The 13,731-nt window shown below is 33.7% G+C and overlaps 1 protein-coding gene across 3 annotated transcripts in view; it reads right to left on the reverse strand.

Moving 5' to 3' along the window:
• Positions 1–13,731, reverse strand: part of CFAP52 (cilia and flagella associated protein 52) — a 56,615-nt gene that overhangs the window by 18,641 nt on the left and 24,243 nt on the right. For all 3 annotated transcript variants that reach the window (XM_031965505.1, XM_031965506.1, XM_031965507.1), the window contains 2 exons: positions 8,475–8,575; positions 2,395–2,565 (listed from right to left, as the gene is read on the reverse strand). In XM_031965505.1, the coding sequence (XP_031821365.1) occupies positions 2,395–2,565; positions 8,475–8,575 (272 nt within the window). The remainder of the gene's footprint in view (positions 1–2,394; positions 2,566–8,474; positions 8,576–13,731) is intronic.

The raw sequence follows: 13,731 nt of genomic DNA on the forward strand, positions 1-13,731 counted from the left end.
TCTGACATGCTTTATTAAACTCTACTCAATGTAGATCCCACCATGTATTAAACTGTTTTAAAGCAATTACTTTCAAATAATCCTACCTAGTTGGGTTGCTACCCATTCAACACTCAGTACATTATAAATGCTCAATATTTAACCATCAAAGAAAATTCAGATTTTGTAATACATCTCATTGAGACTCTTCTTGCCTTTTCTGTTTATTTTTTTCATGTTTTTATATCCTTGGAAGATTATGGAACAGACAATATCTGCTGCACATAATCCTGAATTTTTAATAAATATATAGCCCTTATAAGTACTTAATAAATAATATTTAATAAACATGTAACCCTTACAAAATGCAGATCCTTACAAGGGGACTGATTATATTGAGTAACTCTTTTTTAACTGAGTAACTTTTAACAACAATATTTTCTCTAGTGTTAAACAAAGATTTTAGGTGCAGCAAAGAAACAATGCAAGAACGAATGTTTGTGGCAGCCCTTTTTGTAGTGGCTAGAAACTGGAAACTGAATGGATGTCCATCAGTTGGAGAATGGCTGAATAAATTGTGGTATATGAAAATTATGGAATATTACTGTTCTGTAAGAAATGACCAACAGGATGATTTCAGAAAGGCCTGGAGAGACTTACACGAACTGATGCTGAGTGAAATGAGCAGGACCAGGAGATCATTATATACTTCAACAACAATACTAGATGATGACCAGTTCTGATGGATCAGGCCATCCTCAGCAACGAGATCAACCAAATCATTTCTAATGGAGCAGTAATGAACTGAACTAGCTATACCCAGAAAAAGAACTCTGGGAGATGACTAAAAACCATTACATTGAATTCCCAATCCCTATATTTATGCACACATGCATTTTTTATTTCCTTCACAAGCTAATTGTACAATAATTCAGAGTCTGATTCTTTTTGTACAGCAAAATAATGTTTTGGTCATGTATACTTATTGTGTATCTAAGTTATATTTTAATATATTTAACATCTACTGGTCATCCTGCCATCTAGGGGAGGGGGTGGAGGGTGGGGTAAGAGGTGAAAAATTGGAACAAGAGGTTTGGCAATTGTTAATCCTGTAAAGTTACCCATGTATATATCCTGTAAATAAAAGGCTATTAAATTAAAAAAAAAAAAGAAACAATGCAAGAAGTTTCATCATCTATTAACTTAATAAAAACAAAGTACGTAGTCTTCTTGTAAAAGCAATTTAAAGTCAACAATAATATTAAGAGTAGTGGTTGCAATGCACTTTAACAGCCCAAGTTCATAGGCAAAGAAAAATAACAGGATATAGATGTATGAAAGATAATGAAGATAAATGAAGAATGACTGGGGACATTCTAAGTAGTCAACTATTCATAACACATGAAATTATTGCTACACTGAGTTGCCTAAAAGTACTTTCATTAGGAAAAAAAAATCCAAAAAGGATGTATAAACTCACACTCTTGTCAGCTCTGATTGGAATGAACATTTGTCTTGGTGAATTTTACTTTATTTGAACTTCATTATTAAGATTCTATAAGATGGGGCAGCTAGTTGGTGTAGTGGATAGAGCACCAGCCCTAAAGTCAGGAGGACCTGAGTTCAAATGACACTTAACACTTCCTGGCTGTGTGACCCTGGCCAAGTCACTTAACCTCAATTGCCTCAGGTCTATACATATATATATATATGAACAGATATATATATATATATATATATATATATATATACACACATATATATATATATATGTATAGGGTCCTATGAATTACAAAATAATTTATATATTATAATATTATCTTATTTAATCCTGTCACCTCCTCTATGACATAGATATTGAGACTGTAATAATTTTCTTTTAAAATTTCTTTTAATTCCTTGAACATACTGAGTTTCAGAGGGAAAATGACCTGCTAAAAATCACACAACTAGGACTCAATATCTATATTGAATATCTAGGACTCAAACATAAGTCTTATTACTCTGAATCTGTTGGTCTTTCCGCTTTAACTTGCTTTAGGGGGCTGTGAATGATCTGTGGCACACAAGGTAAAGATTTGGAGGATTTGGAACCATGGTTGCAAAAGACTCTGAACTGTTATAGTGACATTACTTACCACAAAGACAGATACTGTATCTGCATCATCTCTACAACTTGCCACTTCACACATGCCAAAATTTCAGGAAAGAAGCCATTAAGGAATTTTTTTCAGGGGAATAAAATTATGTCCAAATGATGTGTATGTGTGTATATATATGAATTTTTCAGGGGAATAAAATTATATACAAATGGTATATATACATATATATATATATATATATATAAATGTATATATATAATCTCCAACTTCTGATTGAATTTAAGGGATAAAATATCTCCCCCCTCATACTTACAACGGAAAAACAATGTCCTGGACAGCTCCACTGTGACATGTGGCAATGAGTTCTTCCTTAAAATCAGTGTAACTGAGACAGTAAATGTGAGCTGCTTCTGTTCCAACAAAGAACTGGTGCCCATGACCTCGAAGTGCAATGGAAGTGATTCCACCTTTTAACTGAATTTTCCTTAAAAAAAAAAAAAAAAAAAAAAGCAATAGGTTGTATAGATTCGATCCAATTCAGCATGTACAAAACTAAACATTTGTTATGTATTTGGCAGAGAAAAACACAAAAATGTGTTGTAGTTCTTACTGTAAGATGGCATTGAAGGCTTTGAGACAAAGAATTAGAGATTTAAAGACAATATTATCAACTTGAAGGTCAGGGATAGGTGGGGGTGGGGAAGGAGAATAAGCACTTATTAAGCATCTACTACTTTCCAGGAATTGTTAAGCACTTTGTTAAGCACAAATCATTATCTCATTTGATCCTCACAATAGCATTGAGAGGTAGGTGCTATTATGATCCCCATTTTACAGATGAGGAAAATGAGACAGACAGTGGTTACATGGCTTTGCCCAGGGTCACACAGCCAGTAAATTTCCCTGGCTATATTTGAACTCACATCTTTCTGACTCCAGGCCCAGTGCTAGCCAGCCTAGCTGCCTCTTACCTAGAAGAAAATTATGTATTGGGCAAGAATGGGAGAATAACAGGATAAGAAAGAGTAAGATGAATTGGACAATGTTCCAGGTACCTAACTCCCAGTTAAGGAACTTACAGATATTCTTAAACAGTAGACATATAATGAAAGCAATATTAAGACAGCTCTCAAAATAGAGGCAGGATCTCTTGTCTAGCTAATATCTACCCACTATTCCTCCCAAACCAAAAATTCAACCAGACCAAAATTCAAGAAATCTATTGAATTGGATTATTTGCTGTCTAGGGAGGGGGGGAAGAAAGGGGGAAAAAATTAGAACACAAGGTTTTGCAAGGGTAAATATTGAAAACTATCTATGCATGTGTTATGAAAATAAAAAGTTTTATATAAAAAAATTATTGAGAAATCTCAGGAAGAGACTTTTTCCAACCAAAGATTACACAGAAAGTCAACAATCCCGATTAGAGAAGCAGACTGCCACCACACTATTGCCATTTCAGATAAAAAAGGTAGATAGGTATTTATTAGATATGCTACATAACTGTATATAAAAGAGAGATTAACCAGAGTCAAATATAGTTTGTAGAGAATTGTTTCAGAGAGATGCCTAGAGAAAGGCCTATGGTGGTAAGAACATCACAGATGGTATCTTGAAAGTCATTAGGAGCAATACTGTGGTCCATTGTATGCTCAAATTTGGACAGCCCAGGCATCCTAGAACAGAACATTTCCTATTTTGTCTCTCTTTTTAATAAATTTATTCATTTTGAACTTAAATAATAAAGCAAAAGAACATTTCCATGTGCACAGCCCAACATATAGAGAGGATTCAATATAAAACCATGAATTTCCATTTTACATTATTTGCTTTTTTTAAAAAAGTTATGTAATGAACACTACAAATCGTTTTCAAAGCTATCTTCTTTTCTGTGCTTCCTTCAAACTTTTCTTTTGTTCTCTGATGTGCACTTTTTTTTTTTCTTCCCCTTCCCTATCCTAGACAAGGCTACACTTAGATACAAATACATATGTATGTATATGTGTATATCTGTACATACATATAATTATCAAATTCTTATCTCCAAAGCTAAAATCTTTGCATTAGTCAAACACAAGGTTACTATAATCATTTGCTACTGTATATTGTATATCTATTCTATTCGACTGATTTATCTTTCTATTTCTCAGCCAATATTGTAAGGCCAGAGAAACTGAGGCAAGATAGAGATTAGAGAGTATTTAATAATTTATTTAAAAGGGAGAGATTTACTGGGACCAAATGGATCCATAGTTTGGTCCCAGGGCTGAATAAAACTATCATCTTCAAGAATCCAGCAAACAATGTGAGTTCTCAATGATATATATACACGTGGCTCAGACTCAGGGGGTAGAGCCAGGCAGAGGTGGAGTCAGGGTGCTGAGAGCAGCAATGGGACTCTGACAGGGTGGGGAGGTGGAATGACATAATGGGGGGAGGCACCCCAGAGATGGGGGGAGGCATCTTGATAAGATGGTATCCGACATTCTAATAGCTTGGGATGGGGAGAAGCATTCTGATATTCTAAAATATAAGATCTTTTATCCTTATCAAATATTCTGATTAAGAGGGAGAGATGGTTTCACAGGACTGAGCAGAACAATTACAAACTGAGGCAGAACAATTAGGGAAACTGAGTCAGGACAACAAAAGAGAACTGTGGCATAACGCTACCTGGAAGCTTTAACAATTATATCTTTATATATTTCTGCTTTATAATATGGTTTGAGATTTAGTAATGCTAAACCACTTTCCTTTATATTTTTTCATTAGTTCCTTTGAAATTCTTGAACTTTTGTTTTTCCAAATAAATTTGGTTATTTTTTCTTATTCAGTAAAATTGTTTTTTAGTAATTTAAATAGGATGGCATTGAATAGATTGGTTTAGGTTAAAATTTTAATTTTTATTATATTGACTCTGCCCACTCACTTATATTTCTCTATTAAATTGGCTTTATTTGTATAAAAAGTGTTTTATAATTATGTCCATGTACTTCCTGTAGTTTATTTTGGCAGGCATTTTATACTGTCTACAGTAATTTTAAATGGAGTATCTCTTACTATGTCTTATTTTCAGGGTTTTGTTGGTGATATGTAGGAATGCTAATGATTTTTATAGGTTTGTTTAAATCCTGATACTTTGCTAAAATTATTAATTGCTTCAACTAATTTTTACTTGAGGTTTTATCATTTCATTGCCCATTGTGATTCTTTTAATTTCTTTTTCTTTTCTTATGGCTATTGCTAGCATTTCTAATACAATATTGGATAATATTGGTGACAATGAACATCTTGTTTCACTCCTAATCTTATTGAAAAGGCTTCTAGCTTATTTCCATTACAAATAATGTTTGCTGATGGTTTTAGGTAGGTATTTCTTATCATTTTAAGGAAAAATCCATTTCTACCTAGGCTTTCAAGTGTCTTTAATAGAAATAAATGTATTTTATCAAAACCTTTTTCAGCATCTAATAATAGAATCATGCTTTTTGTTAATTTTGTTATTATTACTTATTTCCTCAATTATGTTAATAGTTTTTTTTCTGCTATACAATCTCTGCATTCCTGGTATAAATTCCACTTGGTCACAGTTATAATCTTTGTGATATATTGTTTTATATAGCCTCCTCCCTAGTATTTTTTTTCCTGTGTATTTGTTCTTCCTGGATCAAATATCAATACCATATTTGTTTCATAAATGGAGTTTAGTAGGATTCCTTCTTTGTCTTATATTGCAAATAATTTAATATTGGAATTGATTTTTATGTGTTTGGTGGAACTCATTTGTAAATCCATCTGTTCCTGATGCTTTTTTCATTAGGAAGTACATTTATGACCTCAATTTATTTTTCTAAAATAAGTTTATTAAGCTATTCTGTTTCCTCTTTGATTAATCTAAATAATTTATATTTTTCTTAGTATTCTTCTATTTCACTTAAGTTGTTAAATTTGTTGGTATGTAGGTGGGCAAAATATTTCTTTATAATTGCTTTTATTTCATCTTTATTAGTGGTATATTAACTCTTTTTATTTTAAATACTTGTGAATTAGTTTTTTCTCTCTTGTTTGAAAATCATATTAACTAATGATTTATGTATTTTATTGATGTTTTCATAAAATCAACTCCCAGTTTTATTTAGTAATTCAATGGTTTTACTACTTTCAAATTTTATTAATCTCACCATTAATTTTTAGAATGTCCAATTTGGTGGTTTTTATTGGGGAATTTTTAATTTGTTTTTTTTTCAAGGGTTTTTTTTTTTTTTTTTTTGCATTTCCAATTCACTGGTCTTCTCTATTTCATTAACATAAGCATTTAAAAATATAAATTTTTTTCTGATTACTTCTTTTTCAGTATCGCATAGATTTTGATATGTTGTCTCATTGTCATTTTTTAAATGAAATTATTGTTTTTATGATTTGTCCTTTAACCCACTCATTTTTAAGATTGTTTTAAAATTTCCAATTAATTTTTAATATATGTTGGGAAGAGAAGTTAGCAATAATTATTATAAAAAAAAAGTCTTTGAAACACTTTTAGATGTACAGAAAAAATCAAAAGGAAATTCAGGAAAAAAAAAAGCACAAACAGGACAGTTTCAAAAATAACATGTGGAACATATTGTATATTTTTTAAAGGAAGCAATATGAAATGGAATTCATAATTTCACATATAGTCCTCTTTTGTTTTCTGCTATATATATGAAAATGGTCTTTTTTACTATTTAATTTCAGAATTTTAAAAAGTAAGATTAATTTCTAAAAATTTATTGCAAAAAAATTAAGGGAGAGCACAAACAACTCTTCCCTTATTGGTTTTTATTACCAATCATGTTAGATTTTCCTGTATGTTTGATAAGAAAGCCTTTTATTACAATTTACTCCATATTGTCAATAAGAGGGAAATGATATGCTAAAGTAAATTTCACCTCAGTATTTATGAATTATTTTGATTCTTATCATGAAATCCCAAATATATAAATTTAGATGAATGAATTTTAGTATTTAATTTTTTCTCATTTAATTTTTCTAATACACTTTTGAGATTGTTAGATAAGCATCAGTACCATCAACCAATCAACAAGTTATTAAGAACCCAGCACTGAACAAGGCATTGAGAATAGAAAGAAAAAAATAAAAATATTCTTCAAGAACCTACCTTCAGCCAGAAAGTTTAAAAAGTACATATAAATGAATATACAAAATATATACAAAGTAGATGTAAATGTAGGATAAGGCTGAGCATGTGATCAGGCCCCCTAAAAGACATAGATGACCAGCAGCTCCTGGATGATCTGTGTATATTCCCCTAAGTAGGGCTTTGTCAAAGATAACTAGCAACTAAGCTAGTAAGAGTCATCCACTCTTGGGGGTCATAAGGAGAAAGCTTCTTTCAAAGTCTCTTTGTCAATCAAGGCAATCTCTCTTTGGATGTGGGAAGTAGGACTAGAGAAAAGAGGGAAACTGACTGCTTTGTACACAAGATACTGAAAAAAATTTTCTCACTAGGATCAGCCTGAAACTGAACTTCAAATCCTCGGCTGCCTCTTTTGCTTTGTGTCCCCCACCCCCAAACACAGGTGACCTCACAACAATTCTGAAAGGTATATAGAAATTATCTTCAGTAACTTACCTCATGAGTTCAGGAAGTCGTGTACTAGTCAACTAGCAGGAAATGATTTCTGCAAAAACTTTTAGACTGGATTGAAAGGACTAAAAAACTGCTTGACTAGCCAGAAGCTCTGTGAATTACTCAGACAATACAGGTCCAAAGTGAATATGAAATATCTGTACAACAGTCCTAAAAAATTTGTCTTTATTTGTTAATGCTCACTTATGAGTCTTTTGTCTTTTATGCATTTTTATAGTAGAGGAAAAAATATCTGTCCATTATCAGATATGTAGGTATAGATTATGCAATGCAAACAGATCTATATTGTCTATTTAGAACTATTGCTAGAAAGAACCCTATTATTCCCTTTTAAGGAAGATCCTGAACACGATATAAATATCAACCCTCCAAAACTTGGGTGTGGGTATATAAAGAGCCCAATCCCTTTGGGTTCAACCTGCTCCAGCACTGAATCTTTTCTTAGACTCACCCTAAAGTCATGCATGAGTGCAAGATGTTACCAAATCCCAAGGATACCTACTCCCATAAAGAAACCAGTGTACCTGAACTCAAGGGGAACTATCATTTGGGGAAAAGGGAAAGGTACTGATGCTTAACAAAAAGATTAATGTATTTTTTTTATTCCAACAATTGGTTAATTTGCTTTATTAAAAGAAAAGCTTTATAAGAGTAGATCAATATTACTCTGGAGCAGACTTTAGTCTATCTGCCCCACATACTTTACCAATCGAATTTAGGAGAACTTAGGCAACAAAACTCACTTGATTGGTTTGTAGCATGGGCTTTTACAAAGAGCCAACACCCCTGCTCCAGAGCCTATTAACACATTTCCCATCTTCAGACACGTGATAGTGGTGACTCCCTAAGATAAAAATACCATTATCATTGTGTGAACAGTTTCATTGTCAAGAATCAGTTGCAGAAATGAGTCCCCTTACTAACATGGAGGACTGTACTTCTTATACCACACGTTCAGGTGCCATATATGTACTACAGGGAGCCACCTGACAGTGGGTGCTGGAAATCCAACCCAGACCTGCAAAATGGATCTCCTCATGTTAACAGATGGTACAAGGAGACTGACAGGCAGTTGCTGTTCTCTGACCTCTCTGAGAGACCATTGTGTTGTCTGACTTCTCTTCTCTTCCCTCTGCCTCCAATTTATCTCATTCCCAATCTGCAACACCTGTGTCAGCAAAGGCTGCCTTGCAACTCCTTCAGATGTTATGATTCACAGCTGTGGAGGCTCTTGGAGAATTGACCTGTCCCTTAACAGGGGACTGTTAACCTGTTGAAGGTTTGGTAATTTGATTCAATTCCATTTAATTCAAGAAGCATGTATTAAATATGGTATATGAACATAATGTAATATTATCCTATAAGAAATCAGCAGGCTGATTTCAGAAAAGCCTAGAAGGATTTACATGAATTGATGCTAAGTGAAATGAGTAGAACCAAGAGAACATTGTACACAGTAATAAGATGATCTGATGATCAACTATGATGGACTTGGCTCTTTTCAGTAGTGCAGTGATTCAAGACATTTACAATAGACTTGTGATGGAGAGAGCCATATGCATCTAGAGAGAGGACTGTGGGACTGAATGTGGATAACAACATAGTATTTTCACCTTTTTTGGTTGTTGTTTGCTTCCCCCACCCCTTTTGATCTTTTCTTTTTTGCTCAGCATGTTTAATATGGAAAATCTTTAGAAGAACTGCACATGTTTAATCTATATCGTATTGCTTGCTGTCTTAAGAAGGAAGAAGGGATAGAAGAGGGAGAAAAATTTGGAACACAAGGTTTTGCAAAGGTAAATGCTGAAAACTATCTTTGCATTTGTATTTGTATTTGTAAAAAAAAATAATATTAAGAAAAGAAAGTATTATTAAAAACAATGCACTGAGGGACAGTCAAAAAATTAGATATCAATATAGGCCTAATGTCGTTTGTGGTTCAGTTGTGTTTGACTCTGTCCCTGTTTGGGAATTTTCTTGGCAGAGATTGGTTTGTCATCTCCTTCCTAAGCTCATTTTATAGATTAGGAATTGAGGCAAACAGGGTTAAATGCCTTTCTAAGGGTCATACAACTATTAAGTGTCTCAGACCAGATTTGAACTTGGGAAGATGAGTCTTCATGATTTCAGGCCCAATGCTTCACCTAATTGCTCTATAGACATAATATTCTGAAAGTATTCTGGTCAGCAGCGACAGAAAGAAACTGTTAAACATCTACCTATTTTTAGCCTTGGCAACTCTGTCACTAGCAATTAACATCTTCTGCACATTTAGCTACACCGACACATATATAAAATGTATTCTCTTATGCCATTCTGCTCCTCGTATGACAATAGATCTCAGAAAGAAAGGAGGCACCTATGATTGAAGAAACAGATTTTTTTGGTTGTTGTTAATGGGGCTAAATCTCTTTGTTTTAAAACTGATGTGTTCCTTCCAAATCTCCCAAACTGTCATTTATACCGCAGACTTTAGAATGCAGATAGTACTGATTTTGCTTCCAAATCCTCAGGGGAAGCTGAAAAGGCTTTAGCTAAGTCACAAATAGGATGGTAGTAGACAGAAAAAAAAGATATTCAAGATTTCAGTTCTCCCCTTTGACACTTTTCTCTTATGGTCATATTAGAGGAAGCAATTTTAGTCTTCTTCTGTGGCAGGAAGCTAAAATCAGCAGCTCCCTATTGTTTCTCTGAGGAACTGGGAGAATCCTGCTAAGATACACCCAATAAGGATCTAGCATAGTAATTATTTAAGGATTTAAGCAGTGTCTAAGTGATGTAGTAGATAAAAAATGATGGGTCTGGAGGTAGGAAGTTTTGAGCTTAAATATGGCCTCAGACATTTAAATAGCTATATAACTTTGAATGTCATTTAAATTCAAGATTCCTCAACTACAAAATAGGGATAATGACATCTACCTTCAAGGGTTGTTGTGGGGATCAAATAATATAATATAAAACTTGTAAAGTACCTGGTATATAGTAGGTACTATTAATTCCATATTCTTTGCAGGAATACTTGTGTATCTCCATTTTTAGAGGTATTGTTAAGAATTATATTCTTCAATAACTAGGAATAATTTAAAGTAGATTTACATGTTTCTATGGTGAAAATTTTGCTATAATAGGAATTTGAGTCAAAAGGGGCTTTATACATCATCCAGTCTAATATCCTCACTTTAATAGATGAGGCCCAAAGGTTGTTATTTCCTCAAAGTCACACAGATAATAACTGATTCAATTTAACAAACATTTGTTAAGTACCTGTTATTCACAAGGTAAAGGCTGCATGGCAAAATGATTAGAATCAGAAAAACATGGATTCAAATCTGCCTTCTAATACATATTTGCTCTGTAACCTTGGACAAATAATTTCTTGATGTCCCAGATAGCTCTCTATTCCTGTAAATTATGGAAGGCTTTCAGGTTAATACTGGATAATTGAATTTCCATACATGGTATGTGGTATATCAATGAAATCATAGATTTATTCAAATGGAGGGGAAAAGTATATATGTATATCTATATGCAGACATAAATACATTTATTATATATTCCACACACAGATATATAATTATACTTTGGTGCCTAGAGAGCTAAGTAGAAGCAGAGGGAATAGGAAGCAATGAAAAGATCTGTGCATTGAAGTCAAAGGGCATGGGTCAAGTGTTAAACAAGTTTGTGATTTGCATCAGTAGAAGGATTTTCCACAGTCCCCTTCACTGATACAATCATGGATCTAGACTTCTCCCCAAAACAATAAAACAAACAAAAACTTTTCAAGGAGCTTACATTACATTCCTCCAGGAATTTACATTCATTTTATTGAATGTAACATAATCATGATTCAGATCCAAATCCTCTGATTCCAAATCTAATATACTTCCCACTATCCCATGGTTGCAAATATTCATTAAATACTTCCCTCTTGTACAAAATCATGTTGAGTGGGATTCAGTTTATTAGAGTGTCCCATAATAAACTGATGCAAACTGTGTCCCCTTTGACTTTTGGAGGGAAATGATAAGGGTGAACCTTGAAATTGTCCATACTCTCCTATGGGAGAGACCCACCCCCAGGGAATCAAGTTAAGTGGTCTCATTCAGTTGGAAATTTTGACCAGGGACATGGTTGTACTGCTATTGAGTTGAAGATTAGTCTAGAACCACTCCCAGTAGCTTATTCAATTGGAGATCTCAACCTAATTGTCACCTCAAACTGCTCCCCAGCCCCCAGGCCAAGATTTACCCATATAATCAAAGATTGGTCAAACTATCTTTGCAGAAGTCCGAAACAGCCCTGTCAGGACTTCTGCCCACTGGTGAAGATAGTGTGCCAATAAATCCCTTTTGCCACACATTTCAGGTTTGCAAATTCTTTTGCATTGGACTTACACCTCCAATCAGAAAGGATTTCCCACCCCAATTCTGAAGAGGATGCTTCATAATTTGCAATTCATCATTTTGGTGACTTGGAATGCCAGAGAATCTGGATGGGGTAAAGCTTTTTATTGTTATCTATTCTATAGCTAGGACGATACAAATTCCCAGGAAAATTGGATTGTTGGGGCTCTATGCTCAGGCAGAATTCTATCTCAGGGACACCTGCATTCTCTGACAAAAAGTCTCCTTAATCATGGAGCATTTTGTCATCTCTCCATCTCTAGAGACATCTAGAGAAGGTTGGGGCACTATACAATCAGAGTTAGGGTTGTGGCAAAATAGGACAAAACACCTCCATTTCTAAGGATGCTTCCTGAGGAAGCCTTTTAAAAAACAGAGACAAATTGGGCTTGAAAGATCTCAAAACTAAAAAGTTTAAGTTAAAATAGTAAAACTACTTTTATAATCCTAAAATTATTCAAAGAATCCTAAGAATCCAAATCTAATCACCTAGCAATGTTGCCAACATAGTTTTTAAATGAAGCTATTTTTGATGCAATTTATATGTATTTATGAGTGAGGCTATATTAACTTTCCCATAATTTATTGTTTTTCCCATATTCTAGTTGCCCTGAATCTGTCCCAATCTCTATACCTTTTCAGTTCCCTCACCCTACATTCCCATCTCCAAAGCTTGCTCCTTCCCTATATGAATCTCATCCTTTTAGTTTTAACCGTCTTTTTCAATTAATACTAAAGTCCCACAGCCCTCTTTAGAATCTCACTGGGATTGAACTTGAGGACAGGAACTCCTCTTCCATGGCTAGCAGAGTTTGTTTGTTAATAGCTCTGTGTAAGTTTTTGCAGGAAGAATGCTTTTCTAAAGACATCTCCCTTGTGAAATACCAATATAATCTTTTGAAAAAATATTTGAGGCAGCTAGATTGATACAATGGATAGAGCTCTGAAGTCATTAGGACCTGAGTTCAAATTTGACCTCAGACATTTAGCTGTGTGAGTCTAGGCAAGTCACTTAACCCCAATTGCCTTGCCTTCCACCCCCAATAAAATATTTAAAAATAATATAATCTAAATCTGTTTAAATAATTTAAGCAGCATTTATTTTCTCAGGTGCCACAATTATCACCTGTTTTTCAGTTCTTTTAGCTCAAGGATCCTTGTAGTTCACATCCCAAGGAATCTATAGAACATTCTATATTTTTCAACTTCTTTCTGAAGAAGCACTTATTGTTTAAAATAATACAGTATGTACAGATCATTTGGTTTATATGATTTTTCTTTCAATCCCCCAAATAATCTAGCTATTCCCTTTGTACATTATAGTCAACAAAAGTTTCCAAGTTAATGATGTTCAAATGTATTGTGGTGACTCTATTGTTTTGTTAAATTCCTTAAAATTGAATGCTATTGATTTTTTCATTGCTTAGGGAGTGGGAGGAAAAGAGGGAAGGAATGAATATGTGACCATACATCCTAGATGGGAGAGAGAAGCAGAAGCCATGTAAAATTTCTTCTGTAGTCACATCCCTATTGCTAGGATTCAATATTTCAAGGTCTGTAACACTATATTTTTAAAGTCTCAATCAAAACAGATCAG

Source organism: Sarcophilus harrisii, chromosome 4, assembly GCF_902635505.1.
Source record: "Sarcophilus harrisii chromosome 4, mSarHar1.11, whole genome shotgun sequence".
Taxonomy (NCBI): domain Eukaryota; kingdom Metazoa; phylum Chordata; class Mammalia; order Dasyuromorphia; family Dasyuridae; genus Sarcophilus; species Sarcophilus harrisii.